This window comes from Ceratotherium simum, chromosome 16, assembly GCF_057802395.1.
Source record: "Ceratotherium simum simum isolate JZ-2026a chromosome 16, ASM5780239v1, whole genome shotgun sequence".
Taxonomy (NCBI): Eukaryota; Metazoa; Chordata; class Mammalia; order Perissodactyla; family Rhinocerotidae; genus Ceratotherium; species Ceratotherium simum.
Window position 1 is genome coordinate 46207263 of NC_141915.1, and position 26970 is coordinate 46234232.

The 26970-nt window shown below is 34.3% G+C and overlaps 1 protein-coding gene across 6 annotated transcripts in view; it reads left to right on the forward strand.

The window, feature by feature from the left end:
* Nucleotides 1-26970, forward strand: part of TANC2 (tetratricopeptide repeat, ankyrin repeat and coiled-coil containing 2) — a 402214-nt gene that overhangs the window by 68009 nt on the left and 307235 nt on the right. For all 6 annotated transcript variants that reach the window (XM_087441368.1, XM_087441370.1, XM_087441371.1 and 3 more), the window contains exon 2: nucleotides 395-488. In XM_087441368.1, the coding sequence (XP_087297494.1) occupies nucleotides 422-488 (67 nt within the window). In that variant the 5' untranslated portion in view covers nucleotides 395-421. The remainder of the gene's footprint in view (nucleotides 1-394; nucleotides 489-26970) is intronic.

The window sequence follows — 26970 nt, forward strand, 5'->3', positions numbered from 1 at the left end:
CATGGTACAACTCTGAACCTGTTCGTGTAGGCTGGGCTGTCCCCGCTTCCCATTATAATCATGCTGGCTGCTGTGTGAGGATCTGTTACCTAGCTTGCTGCCACTGGGATTGGAGAGGCATGCGCTCACCTAGTTCCACTGCCTCTTGAGGATCCAGTCGACCCACCTTCAGTTGCAGAGCTATGTGGATCTCTCAGACGTCCTGTTGTGCTGTGCAGGGAATCCTCTGCTGGTTAATGAATGTCCATGTAGTTGTAACTTAGTGGGGGAGAGACAAAGGGAACAACTTATTCCACCATGATGCTGATGTCACTCTGTCTGAAATTAATTCTTAGTAGTATTTTGAATAGAAAATCAACTTTTCTAACATATTCTCCTACATTTTCTTTTACAGTTTTGTGAGTACTTGAGTAGCACAACCATGTTTCGGAATAGTCTCAAGATGCTTCTTACTGGAGGGAAATCAAGTCGTAAAAACAGATCAAGTGGTAAGTGACTACACTACATTTATTCTGTGTGATATTTTAAAAGAGGAAGTTCTTTTAGAGATCTCAATTAATGCTACAACACCTTATATATTATTTATTAAATCATTTATTTAATTTAGAAAAAGAAAGTTTATATACCTATAGGCTGTCATACTCTTTTTTTAAAAGGTAGGAACACTTGAATATTGATCAGGAACAGTCAGGTAAAGAAAAAGTTTGTGAAGGAAAAATATTTATTTCTAATATATGAAAGTGTAATATTTCTGTGCAATACTCATTAAAAACCTTCTAGACCTAAATTTACTTTTTGAATTATCATGTGAAATTATTTCATTCCTAAGGACTCTTTGGGGAATGAGACTATAAAAATAGGAACTGTCCTGAAAGGATTATACAGAAAGTGAAATATAAATTGCAGATTTTTACAGTCATTAACATGAAGTTTTTAATGTTTTTTTAAGAACAAGAGGGTAATTCTTAGGGTTTTAGGGTAAATTCACACTAAAACTATATGTACTTTTTTGGGAGAAATATTGAAGAGAAATCTGCTAAATGTTTGTTTTCTGTTATTGGGTTGTAGATATTTATTATATTCTTTTACTCTTTTCAGTTTTCTGCATTTTATAAGTTTTCATTGGTAATATACCCATTATCATTCACTTCAAAATGTTTTTTAACTCCCGTTGTGATTTCTTCTTGATCCATAGATATTTAAAGTATAATTGTTCATTTCCAAACAGTTGGTGATTTCCTGGTTATCTTTTTATTAGCTTAGCTTAATTGTACTGTTATCAGAGAACCTATCCTGTATTATTTTATTCTTTTGATATTTATTGAGATTTGCCTCACAGCTCAGCATATGATTAATTTTGTTGAATGTTCTGAATGCACCCAAAAATAATGTGGATTCTGCAGTTATTGGGTGTACCATAGGTCAGCTTTGTTAATGGTGGTCCTCAAATATTTTGTATCCTTACTTATTTTTAAAAAATTATTTACTGAGAAAGGTGTGATTAAGTTTTACACTATGATTGTGGAATTGTCTCTTTCTCCTTCTAGTTCCTGACAGTTTTTGTCTTGATGTCTTACATATTTGGAAGCTATCTTATTAGATACATTGAAATTTAGAATTGCTATATCTTCCTGGTAAATTGACTATTTTATCATAATGAAATGTCCCTCTTTATTTCTAGTAATGCCTTTTGTTTGAAAGTTCACTTTGTCTGATCTTAGTATAGCTATCCCAGCTTTCTTTTGATTAGTGTTTGCAAGGTATGATTTGTTCCATTCTTGTACTTTAACATTTCTATATAGTTGAGTTTTCTTTTTTTATTCCTTCAGACAACTTTTTTCTCTTAAGGGGGACATTGATTCATCTGCATTAATTCAACCAGTGATATATTTGGGTTTAAATATAACATATTACTATGTGCTTTGTACTTGTCTTGCCTGTTCTATGCTTTCTTCTCTCTGCTTTCTTCCTTTATTTTGAATTGATCACAACAGTTTTTATTATTTTACATCTCCCCCCTATTGTCTTGGAAATCATACACTCTTATAATTTTTCAGTGGTTGCCTTGAAGATTAAAACATCAGTTAGTTTGATGTCAATTGGTACTTTTACCCACTTCTTTGACAGTGCAAGAGCTTTATATTTTTTTCACCCATATGTATTTTAAACTTAACAAGACGTTATTATTGTTGCTTTATGTAGTCAAAGTTATTTAAGTTTACCCACACATTTGACCTTTTTCATTGATTTGCATTTCTTCTGCATCTCCCACTTTCTAGATGGGATCACCTTTCATTTTGTCTTGAGAACATCCTTTATAATTTACTTTTGTTGGACTCTTCATCTGGCAAATTTACTTTGCTCTTTTTAAATCTGAAAATATCTTCATTTTGCCTTTGTTTTTTGCAGGATATTTTTGCTGGGAGTAGAATTCTATGTTGGCTATTTTCTTTTTTTTTTTTCAAAGATTTTATTTATTTTATTTTTTCCCCCCAAAGCCCCAGCGGATAGTTGTATGTCGTAGCTGCACATCCTTGTAGTTGCTGTATGTGGGACTCGGCCTCAGGATGAACGGAGAAGTGGTGCCTCGATGCGCACCCGGGATCCGAACCCGGGCCACCAGCATCGCAGCGCGCGCACTTAACCACCAAGCCACAGGGCCGGCCCTGTGTTGGCTATTTTCTTTTAGTACTTTCAAATATTGTTCATTGTCTTCTGACTTCTTGAATTATTTCTGATGAGAGGTCAGCTGTCGGTCTGTTGCTGCATCTTTAAAGGCGATATGTCTTTTTTCTCCTTGTTTTTAGTTTTCCAGATTTACATTGATGTGCCTAGGAGTGGTTTTCTTTTTGTCTATCTTTGTCTATTATCTATTTATTTATGTTTGTAGGGTTTCTTGAATCTGTGGCTTGATGTCTTTCATCAGTTTGGGAAAGCTATTACCCATTATCTCTTCATGTTTTAATTTTTTTCCCATTTTCTCTCTTCTTTCTTTCTAGGACTCTAGTTATGCATTTGATAGACCACATGCATATCATCTATGTCTCTTACATTCTCTTTCTATCCTTTCATCTCTATATGCCTCATGCTGGATATTTTCTTTTGATCTTATAGTTCACTAATTCATTCTTCATTGGTTTATGATCTACTCTTAACTGTATTCAGTTCCTAATTTTAGTTTTTGTATATTTCAGTTCTAGAACTTCCATTTGCTTTAATTTGGAAATAATTTGAAGCTTACTGAAAGGGTGCAATAATAGTACAAAGAACTTAACATACTCTTCTGCAGATTCACAGATTATTAACTTTTCGCTGCATTTGCTTTATCATTCTCTCTCTACACGTATGCACACACTCTGTCTCCCTCTTTCCCCCACTCCACCCTCTCTCTCAATCACTTTTTTTTTTTTTTTGATGAGGAACATTAGCCCTGAGTTAACATCTGTTGCCAGCCCTCCTCTTTTTGCTGAGGAAGATTGGCCCTGGGTTAACATCCGTGCCCATCTTCCTCTATTTTATATGTGGGATGCCTGCCACAGCATGGCTTGATAAGCGATGCATAGGTCTGTGCCTGGGATCTGAACCTGGGAACACTGGGCTGCTGAAGTGGAAGGTGGGAACTTAACCACTACGCCACCAGACCAGCCCCAAACTCATTTTTTTTTAAATCACTTGAGAGTAAGTTAAATACATCATGCCACTTTACTCCTAAATTTTTCAGTGTGTTATTTCTTAAGGACAAGGAGATTCTTTTACATAACCACAGTACAGTTAACAACCTCAGACAATTTAACATTGATACAATACTTTTATCCAATCTACCGTATATTTTCCAAATTTTTTCTAGTTACCCAGTAATTTCCTTTATAGAATTTCCCCCTTTCCTTACCAAGATCCAGTCCAAGATAAGATATTGCATTACTTCTCTTGTCTTTTTACTCTCATTTAGTTTGAAAAACTTTCTCAGTCATTCTTAACATTTTTAAAGAATAAAAGTTTTGTATCTTTTTAAAAAACTAGAATGCTTCTAATTTGGGGTTTGATTTTTTTTTTTTTTTTTAGTATTAGATTCAGATTATGTCTCTGTGATTTGAATGTTACATAAAATGTCATAGCTGGAGGTACACAATGTCCATCTGTCACTCATAAGTGATTTTGATGACCAAATCACAGTGCCGTCCAGTTTCTCTGCTATATGGATACTAATTTTCCCCTTTCAACTTAAAAACAATCTGCAGGTAGACACCATTTGTTTCTTTTTATTGTTTTCAGTTCTTTGCCAGTATTCTCAATCTGTCTCTTATCTCCCTGAACATAGTAAGTCTATATATTTATTTATCTTAAAGTTTGTGTTTGATAACTCTAAAAGTGTCTGTTTCTATTGTCTGTTTCTTTTGGCTTTTACTAATGTTATTTTATTTCCTCCTGTGCCTAGTTATTTTTTTAAAATAAGCTTTTCATTTTGGGTTAATTTTAGATTTACAGAAAAGTTGCAAAGATAGTACAGAGAATTCCTGTATGCCCCTTACCCAGTTTCCCCATTGTTACATCTTATGTTACTGTGGTGCATTTGTCAAAACTAAGAAACCAACAATGGTACATTACTATTAACTAAACTCCAGACTTTTATTTGGATTTCATTAGTTTTTCCATTAATGTCCTCATTTTGTTCCAGAATCCAATCCAGAGAACTACATTTCATTTAGTTTTTATGTCTTCCCAGAATTGATTGAGTTTGGCAGAAGACAAATTTTAATTGTCATTACCCCACTGGTCACTCTTTGATTTTATATTTACAAACTCACACACACACACACACACACACACACACACACACCCACACACCCACCCAGAGATCCAAGCTGCCTCCAAATTTGACATTTAAAGAAATGGTCTAAGAGGTCAAACTAAAGTGACCATCAATTCTGTATAGAAGAAGTAAGGAACAGAGAAGGACTACTAAAACACTGAGAAAAAAAAAAAAAAAGTTAAAAAATGGCAGTAAGTACATACTTATCAATAGCTACTTTAAACGTCAATGGACTAAATGCCCCAATTAAAAGGCATAGGGTGGCTGACTGGATAAAAAAACAAGACCCATATATATGCTGCATACAAGAGACACACTTCAGACCTAAAGACACTCACAAACTGAAAGTGAAGGGATGGAAAAAGATACTCCATGCAAATGGGAATGAAAAGAAAGCTGGGGTAGCAGTACTCATATCAGAAAAAATAGACTTTAAAACAAAAACTGTAAAAAGAGGCAAAGAAGGGCATTACATAATGATCAAGGGAAAAATCCAACAAGAGGATATAACACTTGTAAATATCTACGCACCCAATGTAGGTGCACCTAAATATATAAAGCAATTATTAACAGACATAAAAACAGAAATAGACAGTAACACAATAATAGGATGGGACTTTAACACTCCACTTACACCAACGGATAGATCATCCAAACAGAAGATCAATAAGGAAACATTGGCCTTAAACGACACCTTAGAACAGATGGACCTAGTAGATATATACAGAGCATTCCATCCAAAAACCGAAGAATACACATTCTTTTCAAATGCACATGGAACATTCTCCAGGATTGATCACATATTAGGCCACAAAACAAGTCTCCATAAACTTAAGAAGATTGAAATAATACCAAGCATCTTTTCTGACCACAATGGTATGAAACTAGAAATCAACTATAGGAAGAAAATCAGAAAAGCCACAAATACATGGAGATTAAACAAAATGCTACTGAACAACGACTGGGTTAATGAAGAAATCAAAGAAGAAATCAAAAAATACCTAGAGACAAATGAAAATGAAAATACGACACGCCAGAATTTATGGGATACAGCAAAAGCGGTTCTAAGAGGGAAGTTTATAGCGATACAGGCCTATCTCAACAAACAAGAAAAATCTCAAATAAACAATCTAACAATGCACCTAAAGGAACTGGAAAAAGAAGAACAAACAAAGCCCAAAATCAGTAGAAGAAGGGAAATAATAAAAATCAGAGCAGAAATAAATGAAATAGAGACCAAAAAACAATAGAAAAATTAATAAAACCAAGAGCTGGTTCTTTGAAAAGATCAACAAAATAGACAAACCTTTAGCTAGACTCACCAAGAAAAAAAGAGAGAAGGCACAAATAAGTAAAATCAGAAATGAAAGAGGAGAGGTTACAACAGACACCTCAGAAATACAAAAGATTATAAGAGAATACTATGAAAAACTATCTGCCAACCAATTCGACAACCTGGAAGAAATGGATAAATTCTTAGAATCATACAACCTTCCAAAACTGGATCAAGAAGAAGTAGAGAATTTGAATAGACCAATCACCAGGAAGGAGATCGAAACAGTAATCACAAACCTCCCCAAAAATAAAAGTCCAGGACCAGACGGCTTCCCTGGTGAATTCTACCAAACATTCAAAGAAGACTTAATACCTATGCTTCTCAAACTCTTCCAAAAAATTGAGGAGGGGGGGAAGCTCCCTAACTCATTCTATGAAGCTGACATTACCCTGATACCAAAACCAGACAAGGACAACACAAAAAAAGAAAATTACAGGCCAATATCACTGATGAACATCGATGCGAAAATCCTCAACAAAATACTAGCAAATCGCATACAACAATACGTTAAAAAGATTATACACCATGATCAAGTGGGATTTATTCCAGGGATGCAGGGATGGTTTAACATTCGCAAATCAATCAACGTAATACACCACATTAATAAAATGAAGAACAAAAATCACATGATCATCTCAATAGATGCAGAGAAAGCATTTGACAAGATCCAGCATCCATTTATGATAATAACTCTGAATAAAATGGGTATAGAAGGAAAGTACCTCAACATAATAAAGACCATATATGAGAAACTCACAGCTAATATCATCCTCAATGGTGAAAAACTGAAAGCTATCCCTCTAAGAACAGGAACCAGACAAGGATGCACACTCTCACCACTCCTATTTAACATAGTATTGGAAGTCCTAGCCAGAGCAATCAGGCAAGAGAAAGAAATAAAAGGGATCCAAATTGGAAAGGAAGAAGTGAAACTGTCACTATTTGCAGATGACATGATTTTATATATAGAAAACCCTAAAGAATCCACCAGAAAACTTTTAGAAGTAATAAACGAATGTGGTAAAGTTGCAGGATACAAAATCAACATACAAAAATCAGTTGCATTTCTGTACACTAACAACGAAGTAGCAGAAAGAGAAATTAAGAATACCATCCCATTTACAATTGCAACAAAAAGAATAAAATACCTAGGAATAAACTTAACCAAAGAGGTGAAAGATCTGTACACCGAAAACTATAAAACATTTCTGAAAGAAATTGAAGAAGACACAAAGAAATGGAAAGATATTCCGTGCTCTTGGATTGGAAAAATTAACATAGTTAAGATGTCCATACTTCCTAAAGCCATCTATAGATTCAATGCAATCCCTATCAAAGTTCCAACAACATTTTTCACAGAAATAGAACAAAGAATCCTAAAATTCATATGGAACAACAAAAGACCCCGAATAGCTAAAGGAATCCTGAGAAAAAAGAACAAAGCTGGAGGTATCACACTCCCTGATTTCAAAATATACTACAAAGCTATAGTAACCAAAACAGCATGGTACGGGCACAAAAACAGACACACAGATCAATGGAATAGAATCGAAAGCCCAGAAATAAACCCACACATCTATGGACAGCTAATCTTTGACAAAGGAGCCAAGAACATACAATGGGGAAAAGAAAGTCTCTTCAACAAATGGTGTTGGGAAAACTGGATAGCCATATGCAAAAAAATGAAAGTAGACCCTTACCTTACACCATACACAAAAATTACTCCAAATGGATTAAAGACTTGAATGTAAGACCTGAAACTGTGAAACTTCTAGAAGAAAACATAGGCAGCATGCTCTTTGACATCGGTCTTAGCAACATCTTTTCAAACACCACATCTGACCGGGCAAGAGAAACAATAGAAAAAATAAACAAATGGGACTACATCAAACTAAAAAGCTTCTGCACAGCGAAGGAAACCATCAACAAAACGAAAAGACAACCTAACAATTGGGAGAAGATATTTGCAAACCATACTTCTGATAAGGGCTTAATCTCCAAAATATATAAAGAACTCATGCATCTTACCAACAAAAAAACTACCAACCCAATTAAAAAATGGGCAAAAGACCTGAACAGACATTTCTCCAAAGAAGATATACAGATGGCCAACAGACACATGAAAAGATGTTCAAAATCACTAACTATCAGGGAAATGCAAATCAAAACTACAATGAGATATCACCTGACGCCCGTCAGAATGGCTATAATTAACAAGACAGGAAACAACATGTGTTGGAGAGGATGTGGAGAGAAGGGAACTCTCATACACTGCTGTTGGGAGTGCAAACTGGTGCAGCCACTATGGAAAACAGTATGGAGATTCCTCAAAAAATCAACGATAGAACTACCATATGATCCAGCTATTCCACTGTTGGGTATTTATCCAAAGAACTTGAAAACACCAACTTGCAAAGGTACATGCACCCCTGTGTTCATTGCAGCCTTATTCACGATAGTCAAGACTTGGAAGCAACCTAAGTGCCCATCAAGGGACGAATGGATAAAGAAGCTGTGGTATATATACACAATGGAATACTACTCAGCCATAAGTAACGACGAAATCCAGCCATTTGTGACAACATGGATGGACATTGAGGGTATAATGCAAAGTGAAATAAGTCAGAGGGAGAAGGCCAAATACCGTATGATTTCCTTCATTAAGTAGTAGATAATAACAACAATAAACAAACACATAGGGACAGAGATTGGATTGGTGGTTACCAGAGGGGAAGGGGGGAGGGAGGAGGGTGAAAGGGATAATTGGGTACATGTGTGTGGTGATGGGTTGTAATTAGTATTTTGGTGGTGAACATGATGTAGTCCATGTAGAAATAGAAGTACAATGATGTACACCTGAAATTTTTACCATGTTATAAACCAATGTTACTGCAATAAACAAAAAATTAAAAAAAAAAAAAAGAAAAAAAAAAAAAGTAAAGAAATGGTCTATCCAAAATTTGTTTTCTGGCCTAGAACTATGATTTTCTTAGACACCTTTGGTTGTTCACTGTTGACACTAGCACTAGTGTTTTCTATCACTTCATAACAATTACTTCATATAAGATAAATAGTAGAAAACAATAAAGCCATATTAAGATGCAGATGCTGGATAGTCTTTTTGACCTGAGTACTAGATAAGTGACTCATTTCTACATGCTATCTCTATTAGAAGTAAGCATCAAATTTGTGCTTTAGCAAAATTACAAATTATTATATCCTAGACTTTTGAGTAACTACATGTCAAGATTTTACTGTAGTGTTCAAGCTAATTTCTTTGATTTACTGCATATCTAATTATAGTAATGATTTTGGGGGGTCTTATTCTAGTATTATTCTTCTCAGTGGTTTTTCATTTAAAATTTTTATAATTTAGAGTAGTTAGAAGTTAGAGTAGTTATAAAAATAGTGATTTGTATTCTATATGGAAAGAACTCTTTCTGTAGAGAAGCAGTACATTTTTTCCAAATGTACTCCAAAGAAAGAATTCCAAAGCAAGAATAAATTTTATATTAAAAGAAAAAGTATATGTGTGGAATGACATCATTAGTTTTTTTATCATTACAATTTTTCCTTTAATCATTAATGAATAATTGGGTGGATACTTTATTCTTTATATTAACTTTGGCTCATGGCTTATTTTTAAGATTAATAAGGTAAGTTTTCTCATAGGCATAACCATTTGTTTTGTTTTAGGAAACCAACTTAGTATTTAGGTTAAAAAGCATTTGTCATAAAGGGAAGTTGTCTGTTTTAATTTGTCTTTTAGAAGTTGATCTGAACTTTTGTGTGGGCCACTAGATAAATATTTTACACAAATAGATTTATATCAAGTAATAACAATGAATTTTCTCAGGCAAAGTTTTCCCCCTAAGGATGTGTGAATATCAGCTCTGAATTTTATAACTTAATTCAGATTTATGAAGTGAAAATTGTTTCTGATGCATGTAGAACTAGGTATTCCTAAGTTTTGTGAAAAGACAACTGTGTGGCTCTTTTCAATTATGAGTTATAAGGAAAATATATATATTTCTATGTTTTCTGGAAGTTAAATGTTTATGTATATTTTCTTAACTTTTGTCTTAACTTTATTATTTAAAATCATGCTAGTAATTAGTAAAAGTTCAAGTAGCCTTCTTTGATATAAGTAATTCCATTATCTGGTATCATTGTGTCATTGTTTTGGTAAATCATCATTCAAGCATGAGGGGGGAAAATACTGTCAATTTCAGATATTTGAGAACTCATAAAGCATAGTACCCTAAGTATAACACAGCCATTGGAAGAAATAAAATTACTTGAGGCTGTCTCCTAGCAAAATAAAAAATAAATGTGAGGAAGTCTCGAGATGAAGAAAGAAAAGTGAACAAAGTAAGTAAAACTTATAGTTAAATATAAATAGTTGCTGATAATGTACTACAAGTAGAATTTATTCCAGGAATGCAAAGATATTTCTATATCATAAAGTCAACAGAAGTTTTTAACTTAAAAAAAATTTTAAAAACCACATTATTTTATCATTATATTCTGAAAAAACATTTTATAAAGCTGAGCAGCCATTAGAAATATCGTTAAAAGAGAAAAAGGATACTTTAATTATAATAAAGACTATTTACCGAATCCAACAGCTAAACATCATACTAAACAAAGAAGTGTAGCAGCTGTTTCCATTAAAACAGAAACATGATACAGATTTCTCTTATTACCACTCTTTCCCAAAATTGTTTGGGAGGTTCTATTATATAGTAAAGACAAGAAAATAAAGCGACTAGTGTAAATATTGGAAAAGAAAAGATAGTGTCATATTTATTTTTAAATGGGGTGAAAACCCCAGAGAACCCAGTAAATATCTACTGGAAGTATTAATGTAATTTCACAAGGTGGTTGGCACTCTTAGCTCTACCAGTATTTACTGATTAGAAATGTAAATGAGAAAAAAATTACATTTGCAATGATAACAACTGTCAAATTCTCAGGAATAGATTTGACAAGAAACCTTATTGAAGTGTATTAGACTTGGACAAATGGAAAGACATCATGTTTCTGGATTTACAAATAAATTTATTGCAATTCCATTTAGGAAAACAGCAGGTTCATCTTCAATTTAGTAAAATAACTTTCAAGTTATATGGAAGAATAAATGAGAATAACCAAGGATGAAAAAGAGTAATTGATTTTCGTGGGAATATGACTTATAAGGTATTAAAATTAAATACATACTCACATAGTTAGACAAATATGCTAGATATGCCTAGGACAGAGAGCCAGGAAAACCGTGGTATTAATGAGGCAAGAGCATTATTGCTACTCCATTTTGTGGAATTCTCCAATGCATTGTAGGTCTCTCACTACCATTATGACCAAAAGATACCTTCTAAATTTTCAGTCAGAATCTGCCCTTGATTGAGACCTGAGCTAGAGCTAAATGGAGGTGTTAGATGTTTTCTTGTGTTGTTATATTACCTTAAATGCTTGGGGTTGTTTCTTCTGTTATATTTTATGACTTGCTTGTGGTGGATCACTTCTTCTTGTGTTTTCTAAGGTTTGTTTTTCAGTTCATCTCAGGTAGGAGTTGTTTTCTGTGGGGATCCTGTGCTGTTGACTGTTGAGATGCCCCTTCTGCTAGGCACTGCACTGATATCACAGGCCATGGGCTGAGTTTTTCAAGTTTTTTTGTGGTGGTAAAGTATATAAAACATAAAGTTTGCCATTTTAATCATTTTTAATTATACAATTCAGTGGCATTAATTACATTTACAGTGTTGTGCAACCGTCACCACTCTCTATGTACCAAAATTTTTCATCACCCCAAACCATACTCTGTACCCGTTAAGCAGTAACTCCCCATTTCCCCCCTCCCTCCAGCCCGATAACCTCTAATCTACTTTCTATCTCTATGAAGTTGCCTTTTCTAGATATTTCATGTAAATGCAATCATACTATTTTGTCCTTTTGTGTCTAGCTAATTTCACCTGACATAATGTTTTCAAGGTTCATTCCTGTTGTAGCATGTATCAGAACTTCATTCTTTTTTGTGATTGAATAATATTGCTTTGTATGTGTGTGCCACATTTTGTTTATCCATTCATCCATTAACAGGCACTTAGGTTATTTCTATTTTTTAGCTATTGTGAATAATGCTGCTATGAACATTGTCATACAAGTATCTGTTTGAGTTTCTGTTTTCAGTTCTTTTGGGATTATATCTAGGAATGGAATTGCTGGTCATATAGGGAAAGATAGAGAGTTTTGTGTGAACATATGTTTTCATTTCTTTTGGGTAAATGTCCACGAGTGCAATTGCCAGGACACATTTTAGTTGCAAGTTTAGTTTTTAAAGAAATTGCCAACTCTTTTCCAGAGTGGCTATACCATTTTTTTACATTCATACCAGCAATGTATAAGTGATCCAGTTTCTCCCCATCCTTCCCAGCATTTGGTATTGTCACTATTTTTATTTTACCTATTTTGATAGATGTGTACTGGTATCTCATAGTGGCTCTAATTTGCATTTTCCTAGTGGCTAATGATATTGAGAATCTTTTCATGTGCTTATTTGCCATCTGTATGTCTTCCTTGGTGAAATATCTTTTAATGTCTTTTGGCTGTCTTCTAACTGGTTTGTTTGTTTTTGTTTGTGTGTGTTGAGTTTGAGAGTTCTTTACGTAGTCTAGCCTTTGTCAGATAGATATGTGATTTGCAAATATTTTCTCCCAGTCTGTTGTCTTTTTATCCTCTTAACAGGGTCTTTTGTAGAGAAAAAGGTTTTCATATTGGTGAAGTCCAGTTTATCAACTTTTACTTTTATAGATCATGCTTTTGGTTTCTGTCAACAGGTATTTATTCATTAATCACTAAGTACTGGGTAGTGTACTGGTTGCTTGCTATTTGAGTTTGAGTTAAATTCTCTTTAACTATCCTCTGAGCAAAAATCAATTCATCTGTGGAAATAGGGCACTTTGTTAGAAGCATTTGTTACTAGTGGTGGTAGTGTAATTTTTGTCCTTTGGGCATTGAAATTAATTAAAATCTTTGTTGGTCTCTGAATAATGAATGTTCATAATAAACTATAAAGAAATATGTATAGTAGTATTTAATGCAAATACATTTATACTGTGAAAATATATCTTTTTTCTTCTAGGGATGGTAAGTTTTATTTCACTAATAAATCATGAAATTACAACATAAGTTTTTCAAGAGTTTTTACCTTTTCTGTAAGCTGTTCTAACAAGTTTCGTTAGAAAATACACTCCTCTTTAATATGAGGAAAGGATTTTGTTTATTTAATTATAGAGCGACAAAATCTTTTGTAATAAAATCCAAACCTGTCATATTTTTATTGACTGCTGTTTCCTTTTCTGTTTCTCTGCCCATCAATTTGCCCAATTTGTGGTTGGCTGTTGAGATATTTACTCCTTATGAAATTCATTTGTCCGTGCCAATTAAGATAGGCTGTCATGGAACTTGAGGTGAAAAGTCATTAGAAGAAGTGACAGAATGTGTATAAAAGAGAATAAGGATTCTGTTTTAGAGAAGGACAGTGGGCTGTAAAAATAAATGTGACCGAAGAGTGAAAAAAGTGGCAAGAACCTTGAAAGTGCATTTTGAAACAAATCTGTTTCGACTGGTTTTGCTTATATTTCAGATACTTGTAGCAGTTCAATAATTAACTTAATAGCGCTTCTCATCAGATAGACACATACAGTAACAGTCATGTTTTCACATTTATTTCATTTTCATCTTATTTTTTCAGAGTTATTTTAGAGTTATGCTAATTGCACAAGATGAATTCTCGTGATTTTCGTCTTTTACTTTGCTTTATGTATCATATAGATTATTTATTCTTTGAAAATTTAGTAGAATTCAGACATAAAAATGACTAGCCTAGGCTTGTTGGGGATTTTTTGGGTAGTTTTTGACAGTATTTGCTATTTTATTGTTGTTGCTCTAATTAGGTTTTCCTTAGGCAATTTGGATAATTTATTTTCTTAGAAAATTGTCCATTTCATTGAGATTTTAAAATTTATTTGCATATAGTTATACATACTGTATTCATTTGAATTTAATTCAGTTTCTCAATACTGAATATTTTAATATTTCCTGTCTCTTAGCTTTGAAGCTTATCTGTTTTATTAGCTTTTTCAAAAGATCCAACTCTTAGATTTACTAATTTTATTTTTCTTCTCATTTACATTATGAATTTTTCTATGATACAGCTTTTGCTGTATTCTATAAATTTTAATACATAATATTCTCATTATTAACTTTTTATGTAGTCTGTAATTGCAGTTGATTTTCTTTTTGACCGGAGTAATTTAATCAGCTTAAAATTTTCCAAGAGATTGACTTTTTTTTTGTTAACCCTTTTTCATAATCTTCTAATTTAAGGCACTGTGGTTATAAAATGTAGACTGTTCATTTTCTTCTCTTTAAAGTAGTGATTGGTGAGCTACCTTCTTTAGGCAAGCCACCTGTATTTGTAAATAAAGTTTTATTGGAACATAGCCACACCCATTTGTGATAGAGACTGTATAGCCCACAATCCTGAAATATTTACAATCTGGCTCTGTAAGAAAAAGTTTGCTAACTCTTGCTTTGAAGTATTGAGATTTATTTTTTTTGGCTGAGTTTTGATCAGATTTTATAACTGTCTAATGGGTCCTGGAAAACAAGACATTTCCTGTTGATTAGGACAAAGTTTACTATACTTATTGAGTAAACTTTACTAATTTTTTAGCTCCTGTATGTTAATATTTTGCTTAGTTGAACTTCTAATAGTTTTGCCTTAAATCTGTCTGTATTTTGTATTTAAGTTGTATCTCTTGTAAATATCATGTAATTTTGTCTTGTTATTTTTAAATCCAGTCTGATTTTCTAATTTTAAACAGTATATTTAGTTCATTTACATTGACTATATAACTGTTGATATGACTTGGTTTAAGTCTCTCATCTTACTTTTTGTGTCTTTTGCATTCCATATGTTTCTTGTTCCTCTTTTTTTCCCTCCTCCCTGTCTTCTTTAGGATTTAACAAATATTTTTTATTCTATTCATTTTCTTGGTATTTTAGCTGTACCTTATTGGAAATTTTTTTAAAGAGATTATGCAAGGGATTACAATATGTGTCTTTAACTTTTTATTGTTTAACTTGAATTTTTATTTTACTATTTTATGAGCACTGTAAGGACCTTATGATATTTAATTCTATTTATGTGCTACTCTTTGTTGTCTTTTATTTAACTTCCATTATAGTATATATCTGACAATGCATTGTATTACTATTCCTTTAAGTAGTCAGTAGTCTTTAAGATGATTTCTAAATGTCTTTTTTATTTATCCATATATTTATCCCTTCTAATATTCTTTATTCCTTCTTGCAAAATGGTGTTTTATCTGGGATAATTTTTTTTCACCCTGCAGAACTTCCTTTGCATTTTTTTTTTTTGTGAGGAGATAAGCCCTGTGCTAACATCCGCCAATCCTCCTCCTTTTTTGCTGAGGAAGACGGCCCTGGGCTAACATCTGTGCCCATCTTCCTCCACTTTTTTATATGGGACGCCGCCACAGCATGGCTTGCCGAGCAGTGCGTCGGTGCGCGCCCGGGATCCGAACCAGCGAACCCCAGGCCGCCGCAGCGGAGCGCGCGCACTTAACCGCTTGCGCCACCGGGCCGGCCCCCCTTTGCATTTCTTGAAGTGTAAGTCTGCTGGCAATGAATTATCTCAGCTTTTGTTTTCTCATAATGTTTTTCTTTTGTCTTCATTTTTAAAGGATATTTTCCCTCGGTATAAAATTCTAGATTGGCAGTTCTTTTCTTTCAATACTTTAAAGATGTTGTTCTGTTATTTTTATTTATTTATTTTTTTGGTGAGGAAGATTGGCCCTGAGCTAACATCTGTTGCCAATCTTCCTCTTTTTGCTTGAGGAAGACTGGCCCTGAGATAACATCTATGCCAATCCTCCTCTACTTTGTATGTGGGATGCTGCCATAGCATGGCTTAATGATCAGCGTGTAGGTCTGTGCCCGGAATCCAAACCTGCAAACCTGGGGCCGCTGAAGTGGAGCACGCAAACTTAACCACTGCACCACCAGGCTGGCCCCCTGTTATCTTTTGACTCATAATTGTTTCTGATGTGAAGTCAGCCATCATTCTCATTGTTTTTTCCATGGAATGTGATGTGACCTATTGTTTATTTAATTTGGTATGGGTGCTTTAAATTATTTTTTTTTAATTTATCTTGGCTTTTAGCATTTGGCTGTGATATGCCTACATGTGTGATTTTCTTTCTATTATCTTGTTTAGATTTTGGTGAGCTTCTTGAGTCTGTATGTTAATGTGTTTCATCAATTGTGGAAAACCTTAGCCATTCTTTCTTAAGGTATTTCTTCTATCCTATTTTTCAGTCATTTTTTTTCTCTTTAGTTAATTTGTGTTGGCCTGTCTTCAGGTTTATTGCCCTTTCTTCTGTTGTGTCCAGTCAGCGTTTAAGCCCAGTCAGTTAATTCTTAACTTAGTGTTTTTCAGTTATAGAATGTTCATTTGGTTCTTTTAAAGATACTCCATTTCTCTGTTGAAATTTTCAGTTTTTTCATCCATTTTTTCTATCTCTTTTTTCTTAACTTATACATAATAGCTAAAAATAATAGTTTAATAGCTGATGTCTCTGCTAAGTCTAATATCTAGTTTATGTGTGTTTCTGCTTCTATTAATTATTTTGCCACTTGATTATGGATCACATTTGCCTGCTTCTTCACACATCTCAACATTTTTCTGTTGTTTTTCAGACATTGTATTTAAAAGAACTGTAAAGGCTAGAGTAAATAATATTTTTCCCTAGAGAGGGAAAGCCTTTTCTTATATAAGACAGCTATGATGGGGATCTGATCTCTTGGATTTGATGGAGTGTTGAACTGGATTAGGTCTAGGTTGCAGTTTAGATTGTTTCCGTTCGCATGTATTTCAGATGTCTAGGGTGAGGTCTGTTCTGTGTCTGTATGTCAGTCCTCTCCCTTTAGCAGGATTCATCTGATTATGAAAGCTTGCTCAACTTTATTGTCAAGCTTTCAGTCCCCCAGATTGTTGCCACCATGAACTTGGTAGGAGTACTGTGTGGAGAATCAGTGGGCAGGGAGATCTAGCTTTGAATTTGGGGTTCCTTCACCTTCTATACCAGGAGTTGGCAAACCATGGCCTGCAGGCTAAATCTGGCCTACCACCTGTTTTTTTGTATAAAATTTTATTGGGACGCAGCCATACTCATTTGTTTATGTATCGTCGATGTCTGCTTTCGTGCTGCAAGAGTGGGAGTCTGTAGTTGGGACAGGGAATGAAATATTTACTATCTGGCCCATTACAGAAAAATTTGCTGACCCCTATTCTATACTGTCAAACCTAGACTTGTTCACACAGTTGTTAAAAATTTTGTTGCTTTCTCTTTATCTCAGTGGAGTCTCTGCCTATGGCAAACCAATCTTCCTCCTACTACCCATGCTTTGATTAAGTAAATGATATTAGTGATCTTGAATAAACTTCATCAGATCATATCAACCCTAATCTTAGAACCCTACAAAAGATTTTGGTAGGTCTTAGAATAAAGTTCAAAGTCTTTCACTGAGCTTCCAGAGCCCATGATAATATAAATACTGCCTGCCTTCCCAACTTTCTTCTTTTTTTTTTTTTTAACAGACTTTATTTTTTAGAGTACTTTTAGGTTCATTGCAAAATTGAGGGGAAGTTACAGAGATTTCCCAAATAGCCTCTGCCCCTACACATGTTTACAACCTTCTTTTTTTAACAGTCACTGGTCTTTCTTCTTAGTCTCCTCACTGGTCTTTCTTCTCAGCCCCCACTATATTCAAACTCCATCCAATTATACCCTTTCTATCCTTATAGTACATATCACTCTTTGAGATATTTTCTTTGTTTACTTGGTTTGGGTTATTGTTTATCTTCCCCAATAAATGTAAGTCCGACAAGTTCACTGACTGTCTTATTCCCAGCATCTAGAATAGTGCCTGGAAATTAACAGGTCAATAAATATTTGTTGAATAAATATACTATTTTCTCTGACTCACCATCACCTGCCCTCACTCTCACCCTGCTGCAGTATTAATTTTCCTAAGGTGCTAATTAGAAAATTCTTAGCCTGGCAGGGCCTGACCTCACCTAACTTCTCTAGCCTTATTTCCAATGACTCTTATGCAGAAACTTTCTACTTTATTCAAGTCAGTCTTCTTAACGCTTTATATTTTCTGTACTCCTTTGATCATGACATTCACCCTGTCTGGAATAAGCTTGCTATTTGTACTTGAGTCAACTCTTTAAATCCTACTCAGTCAATCATTACAGTCCAGCTTATATCTCATTCTGGTTCACAGTGATCACTCTTTTGCTTCACGTATTATAGTGCTTATTGCCTATGTTTCTAACGTGAAACTTAATAATGTAATGCCTTGTATTGCTTATGAACTTTCTAGAAATGCTTCCCTAATATAGTTTAACTATCCTAAGAGTAACGAATGTACACTACCTTTTATCCCTCCATCAGTTCATACAGTCGCTATATTTACATTTATATATGTACATTTCATTGAAAGAGAATATAAGAGGTCATGTGAACTTCTTGTCTTTGATGAAGTATGTGTTGAGTAACAGTTACCTTACATTTGCTTGTGTTCTATATTTCGCAAAGGAAAAGGACTGCAACATGTATTACCTCATTTAATCTGTATAGCAAATACTACTCCATTTTACAGATGAGAAATGAAAAGATTTGCCCAAGATAAAGAGACTTTCCCAAGTGTCTACAGCTAGTAGACAGCCATTGGAATAGAAACCATTGAATTCTCACTCTTCATTTGTTGCTGTCACTGAATAAATGAGACAGTTAGTATTGGAATTAAGTCTAAACTGACATCTGAAAACTATATGTTTTTTCTTTGAAGTAGCAACTCAGATATTAAGAGATCTTAAATTGCTAAGGATTATATCAAAACAATAAGTAGCAAAGAGTTTGGTGGCTTCATATGGTAGTTGAGAGAGATTTTACTTTTTTAAAGTGTGTGCCTTTTGGCTTTTTGGTTTTTTTCTCCTTGTTTTTCATGGAAACTTGTTAAATATAGGTGCATTGTGAGTTGATTCATCAGTTTCTTATATGTTTATTATTTGAAAAATCACCTTAAATGTAAACTTATTAACATTAGTATCTCCCCATGGCTTTCTCAATTATTAAATGTATGTGAATACAGTTGATGTTAATTTTTTAAAAATTTTGCATGCAGTAGAACATTGGTCTCAGTCATTTTTCTGCCCATAAATTTCTGCAATATTTCTGAAACTATTAGGGATTCTCAACTAGAGTGGCAAATAGGAAGATTAGAATTGGAGGAGTTAAGTTAGATAATGCCTCCCTTTTAGTTGTGGATGTCTTCTCTTCCATTCTTACTGGCTTAACGGAGAGTATTTGAGGATGGGCAAGTGGGGAAAGAGGGTTGTTAGGCAGAATGGAATGGCAAGTAGTGAAGGCCATAGTGAGAAATTTCAGCAATGAAGTGCCGAATACAGTCTTTAGAGACTGCCATAAGTTGAGTAGAAGCCTTGTCCTTCCAGGAGTCTATAAGATCTGTTCCTGATTACATTTGCCTTCATTTCCTGTAACTGTACCTCATGTTCTTGCTCACTTCTTTTTAGCCACATTAGCCTCTCCTACTTTAGAAATGTTAAGCTTGTTATTCCCTTTGCCTGGAATGTTAGCTCCCGTATTTCACTGGGAACTTTATTTAGAAGTCATCTCCTCATTGAAATCTTTCCTGGCTACCAGATTTAAGACTCTAACTCCTTCTTTATGTCCTGCTTTTTATTTGATCCCTCCTTTTATATTTTGTTCCTGTTGCAATTATCACTATTTATCTTATTATATATCTTGTTTTTCTGTTTTATTATCTATCTTTCCTACTGGAATACAAATTTCATCACAAGTTCATTCACTTTTCTGCTGCTGTATCCTTAGCACCTGCCTGGCACATAGTAAACACTCAATGATATTTGTTTTATGAATGAATAACATTTTAAGGAAGATAACCCTTAAAATGAATAACTTTAAGAAAGATGAAATATACATTTTATTAAGTAGATAAAATGGACTGCAGTAAGGAGATATTAGTTATGATGAAAGGCTATAGAAGTGAGAGTAGAAATAAAGAAACAGGTTACACAAGGAAGACATTTATGAGGTAAAATAGAGAGGATTTGGTTACTAGAGTGGCTGAGAAAGGAAAAGAATAGGAGGAAATTGTTCTGAAATTTCTGACTAGAGATGCTCGCTAACTGGTGGCATTGCTTTATTTCAGGCCCATATTAGGTACACAATAATCATATATTGAATGAATAACTCCAATCATATATTGAATGAATCATATATTGAATGAATAACTCCAAAATTGCACTGAATTTTGCTTCTGAGTTTAATTTATTTAACTCCATGGTTTGTTTCCATTCTTCTAGGTTCCTTTCTAATTTATCTTTATTTGAGCTTTGGGATTATGCTTCCTCTGGACTTTAGGACAATTTAATGTTACAAGCCCTTTTAGCACTGCACTGCAATATTTCAGCCTAAAGATTCTTTTCCATGATTGTCTACTTTTATAGTTTGGTACTTTCATAGTTTACTGTTTCCATTATTGTTGCTGAAGAAGGAAGCCAGAGAAAGCTATGTGTGATTTATGCTGTCAGCACAAGCCCTTTTGTGACTATTTCTTTCCAATTTAAAAAAAGTAAATTTTCATTCTTCTATTTAGTTTTCTGCCTATCCTCAACTTATGCAAGATGCTTGAAATTTAAAATAGTGTTTTCTTAGTATTGATGAAAGTTCCCCTCATAAAACTCTTTGATTATTAATCCAGGCTTATTATATTTTAAACAAATTTTTAAAAAAGATTAAACTGTTTAAACTGATTTACTTTGGACCATTGTTCCTGCAGATCAGTTACTTTAAAAATCCAAGTATATATCAGATGTGCCACTTATAATTCTATATTCATAAACCTGAGAGTGTGCCATGGAGAAAAATAAATAGTTAGGAAGTAAATTCTTGTCTTTAATTAAAAAAGGATTTAAATAGTAAGTTAAAAAATATTCTTAATGCCCTATTTTTCATACAGCATATTTTGATATATAGTAATGCTTTCACCAACTTAAAAAAATAAATTATTTTAACATTGTCAAATTTTTCATCAGAATATATGTAGTTTTTTGTTTTCTTAGAAAATTTAAATATTTCAAATAAAGAAAACTCTAGATTGTAGATTTGTGCTTTTGCAAATTCGTGGTATTCTATACCACCCCCTGCTCTTCTCATGTATCATATAATCATGCTTACTTCTGTTGTCTCATGATATATGGGAATTTTAATAAAAATATATACATGCACTCATGATAGTAAAAGGTTAACTATAGAGCCAAGAAATGAGTGAGATGCTAAAAGGAGAAAAGTATCTTTTGAAAATTGCTAGGGTATAGCATTCATAGACTTGTTCTTAAGGATCTCTACAATACATTTCTATAAGTGAGAAGTGTCTTCAGTATAGGTATAAGTTATATGTCTTACCTTAAAGAAACTCAATAACCAAAAATTTGACCTTAAAAACAGTCTTTGTACCCTGCACTCCATTTTCATAGATTTCTTCTATTCAGATTTTATTTGATTTCTTGGAGAAAATACGTTAACTTATTTTTTTCCAGATTCAGAGTGTTCTGACCTGGAGTCATGATTTTCTTTCTTTCATTCCTAAGTACCTTGCCATCAAAAATCCTGCTTCTTTAAGAGGAGTTCCAAAGGGATCTTTAATTCCTTACCAAGATATAAAGTAAGCTGGTCATGTTTCTAAATCAAGGATGAACAAGCTGGGTTTTGTTTTGTTTTTTTCCTAAACCACCATTAATCTTCTACTTTTAGTAAATTGGAAGGAGCAAGTAACATTGAAAATGTCATCTTTACAGTTAGAATGAGACTGAAAGTCTTGCATGGTAACTCCATAGTTCAGTTTTCAAATGAAATAACTTTTGTAAAATTATTTCAAACGTAATCAATAGGATATATCAGTGAAGTAATATTAATAAAAAAGTATATGATAAAGATATGACTATGACACTAATTCTTTTTCTATAACACAAGATGCTTTTACTATCCTCAGATGAGTCTATGGTATTGAAATATCCTTTTTATATGTATATAAAGATATGAAACTTGGGAAAATACATTCTTTATCTCTGCATACAGTTGATTCAGATTCAGCATATATTTATTGAATATTTATTATGTGCCTTGCACTATATTAAATACTTTAACCAAAATTATACTCATATATTGCTTAGTGTACCTGAAATATGTGTAAAATTTGAAAATTGTGAGATGATTTCTTTTTTGCTTACTAGAGATTTTATTTTAGGGAGCCTATAGTTTTGATTAGGAAAGAACTTGGTAAAGATCATTTATGGATATTGTAAAACGTTTAGGTAGTAGTCTTTGCTCAGACCAAGAATGTTATTGGGAACAGAGACATCTCTTATCCATTTAGTATCCTTGGTCCATGTTTCTTAATAAATATTTATCACATGGCATGAATTTTCTGAAAAAGTCATAACATTATTTTGTCCTATATTTTGTTGTTTTTAAAACAGATAAAACTAGTTTTGAATCATTTTTAAATAAATTAGCAACCTTATAAAATAGTGCTGTTCAATCACTTTCTGTGATGATGAATATATTTTATAAATCTGCATCATCTAATACTGTAATGGAAAGAACTTATGATTGTCCCCAAATGTGGTTCATTAAAGCACTCCACAAAGATTTTTCAGTGCTTACTGTGTATCAAGCTTTGTGATACATGCTGGGGATAGTTCCTACTCTCAGGGAGCTCAAAGTCTATTTAGAGGAGAGAGATTCCTAAACCAACAGTGATAATACAGTTGGAGGATAGGCAGGGAGGAGAGGAGAATGCAAGTTGAGCTTTGAAGGATAAGTATGTGTTAGGGGTTCATATAGAGAAAGTAGCGTTTTCCAGTAGATGAAGATAAGAGACTATATGGTGCCTTCTAGCAACTGGAAGAAGTCTCTATTCCTGGAACCTAGGGTGAGTTAGAAAGTTGCTAAAAAGGATGGACAGTTAATGACTTATCAGTTAATGAAGTGTTTTGTATGCCATGCTAAACAGTTTGGATTATAGCCTTAAAGCCACAATGGAGCCATTGCAGGGTTTTAAACTGGTGAGTAAAAAAGATTTTAACATCTAAACTCAGTACCCTTGCCCCCAGATTTATTGAATTTGAAATTTCTAGAGGAAATAAGAATTTTATGTTAAAATTTAAATTTGATTAGATCCTGTATAGTCTTTTCCTTAGTCAGTTTTATTTGCTGTTGTAGCCGTTAGAATGGTTAGAATTACCAAAGATCCAATTTAAAATGACTGAGATATGAAGGAAATTTATAAGTTCACATAATAAAGAATTCCAGAGGTATGGTGATTATAGATAAGTTAATTCTGAAGTTCAGCAGCATAATCAAGGACTCGGTTTCTTTCCATCTTTCTGCTCTGCCATTTTCAGCATATTGGTTATTGTTCTTGGGCTTGTCCTTACATAGCTGCAAGAGGACTGCCGTACCTTCAACTTTTATATCTGCACACAGCATTGTTCAAAGACTCGTAGAACAACTGGCCCTTTCTTAGGTCCGTTTTTAAGATTAAAGAAGACTTTCCTGAAAGCCATCTCTCCCCCTCCCCCATTTGCTTCACATCCCATTGGCCAAATTATAGCACATAACCTTTCTTAAACCAATTAATGGAATTGCAACTGTTGTTATTAAGATTCATTTACTAATTAAGGTTCATCTCCTGAGGCTAGGGAGAGAAGCAGTCTCCCTTAAAGGAAATATCTAAAATAAAATCAGATTCCGTTAATATGAAAGAAGGGATTAGGTAGGCAATTAGTGAAGTCTGCCACTTTGTTTTACTAACCTAGCTATGGGTTTTGTTTGTTTATTTTTAAAATTAGCAGTCTTTCCCATACCAAGAGTTAGAAGAACAAGCCCATATTTGCCCCCAAATAGTTTGCTGGTGATACAGAGCTGTTATGGTATGAATCAATCTCTTTGAGTCTTATCCTCTTTGAAACTCTTGGTTTCTGACCTGCAAAGCTGAAGACTGGGCACTTAACCATACGGTTTTACTGTATAAGAGGCCTTGCCTGGGAAACAAACCAACCAGTCATCCTAGAAGATAGATTTCTATGACTGTACTTGACCAGGGGAATTCTTTTCTAGTCTGGAGTAGGAATGGATGAGAGATTTGCTCTTACTTAATTTTTCTCCTGAATATTTTTTTAAATGATATGAATCCTTTTTGTATCTATAAGGGGCCAGATTTTTCAAACTCAAATATTCAGAACAGATTTGTGTGCTTTTTTGCTGTCACCTCACACCCTAACTACAAAAGACTTGGCTGCTTGAAAAGGGGATGCTCGTGGCAGAAAGACAATATTGAAAAAAAAATTAATTTTTTCAAAATAATGCCTGGCTGTACTTTTTTGCTCTAAAAATTTACCTCATGCTGTTACTGAGCCCAAACACAGATTCCTTTACCCACCACACAAGAGAGAGACCAAAATAAAAACAGGAATGGCAGGCTTATGGCAAGGAAAGAGTTTTATTGAAAGGTAGCCAGACGAGGAGATGGGAGTTAGTTAGAACTCAGGTCCATCTCCCCGAAGGAAAAAAGGTAGGGGTTTTTATTTGAGGTTTCAGGTAGGGGAGGGGGAGCTGTGGCTTTGCAGGTCGGCGCCTTCCCATCAGCCTGCATTTGGCCTTGTGAGGCTGCTTGCAGGGAGGAGAATGGTGAGATAAGAGAATCCGCAGGTGGGTGTTCTTGGTTGTCTGCCTCCGTGGTAGATGGTGGATTCTGGTGCCAGGAAGCCAAGGAGTTGGGGTCTGGGAAGCTTCAGCTTCTTGATATTCTCTGGATACCAGTTTCCTTGTAATAAAACTTCAAAGGGCTCGTAGCTAGCCAAAATGTTATCATGAGGCCACCTGGGCTCTAACAATTTGTAACTTCAATTTGGCTTGTAAAGTTCAGGGAAACAAAGGTTTAAAAAACCAATATTTACATATGAATGTAACTTAGAGAGGCAGGGAAAGGGGATAAGTGCTTTATATGCTGGGTTTAATGTAGGGGAACTCATATCAGGGCTGGCATCAATGCCTCATTCCATCACCTATGATATTATTCAGGTACTAGTTGGTCAGTGCAGTCATTTCTTTACTCAGAGAATTGTGTTACTTTGCCATTCTTCTTTGTTCCCATCTTGAAGACTCAGGGCCAGACTACTAGTAAATCTCCTTTCTGTTAACCTTCCAATCATTTCATACTCTGAAGCTAAAGTACTGTTAGATACCGTTTAGATACTTCTTTCCTCCTTGCCTCTCTGTGCTTTGTCTTTTCATCCCTGAGTATATAGTGAGCATGTACTATGGGCCGGGTAAAGTACTGAGGGATGCAGTTTACTTAGAGATATAAGATGCAGCCCCTACCAGATTATACTGTATGGTATAAGTGAACCAATACTATTAAAGTATAGTGTGAGAAGTATTATGATAAAGTTCTGCACAGGATACTATTGGAGTACAGAGGAAGGACTCCATCTCAGACTGGAGGGAAATGCAGCAATTCTTGGAGGAGGTAGTGACTATCATGGAGTCTAAATATTAGTTACCCAATTTGAGAAATGGGGAAAAGTAAGGTTCAGGCAGAAGATACAGCAAGTATAAAGGCATGAAGTTGAGAGAGAGCTTGACACATTTAGTGAACTATATACAGGTAGCTTGGGACTTTAGTTGGTTCCCATTTCTTATGTCTGCTTCTTTCTGCATGTCTATTTCATTCTTTTCTAGCCTTAAGCATTAGTTTCCTCTGCTATTGAGTTCAAATAGTGGAACATAGCTACCAGCAACACTTGACTTTTACATCTTACAGTTCAGGCACCCAGAGGAGTATACCGACTGAATTATTTTGTTTTCAAATCCATATGCCCATGAGTAGGTTAACTCTGGCCTAACTTAGGTCTGGTGTCCACCCCTGGACAAATCAGTGATACTTTGGACTAGGATTTGGGTAAGGATTGTGATCATCTCAGTTTGGGTTAGGTACCTTACCCCAGTGGAAATCAACTGTGGCAGAAGGAGGGAGTAAATTAGTAGTTGGAAAAGGGCAGTTCCAAGAAAGGGGTCTGTGATGGTGGGCAGGCAAAACAACACATGTCATCTTTAGGAGTGATTGCAGCAGTGTCCTGATGAGAGATAATGAGGACCTGAAATAAGAGGGTGGCAGTGGGGATGGAGAGATGTCAAGAAAGAATCAACCGAACTTGATTGATTGGGTGTGGGTCAAATGACGGAGGAGCTGTAGTCTTATTTATTCATTTGTTCATTCAATCAGCAAAAATATTTACTGAGTGCTTGCTATGTGCTAGATACATTAGAGTGTCTGGAGATATAGCAGTACTATAGATCAAGTTACTGTCCTAGTTATGTAGTAACTCACAGAACTTATTCAAAGATGACACTCACATTTCTGGCTTTGATGACTGGGTGATTGGTGAGTGCCATTCTTTTGAGGTTTGAGGAGAAATGTAATGAATTCATTTTTGGAGATACTAAGTTTGAGATAATGATGGAATATCCAGGGAAAGTTAGATAGATGGGTTAGGGACCCAGAGGAGAAGACAGAGTAAGAGATCTGTAATTGGAAGTCATGACCACACAACGGTGGTTGA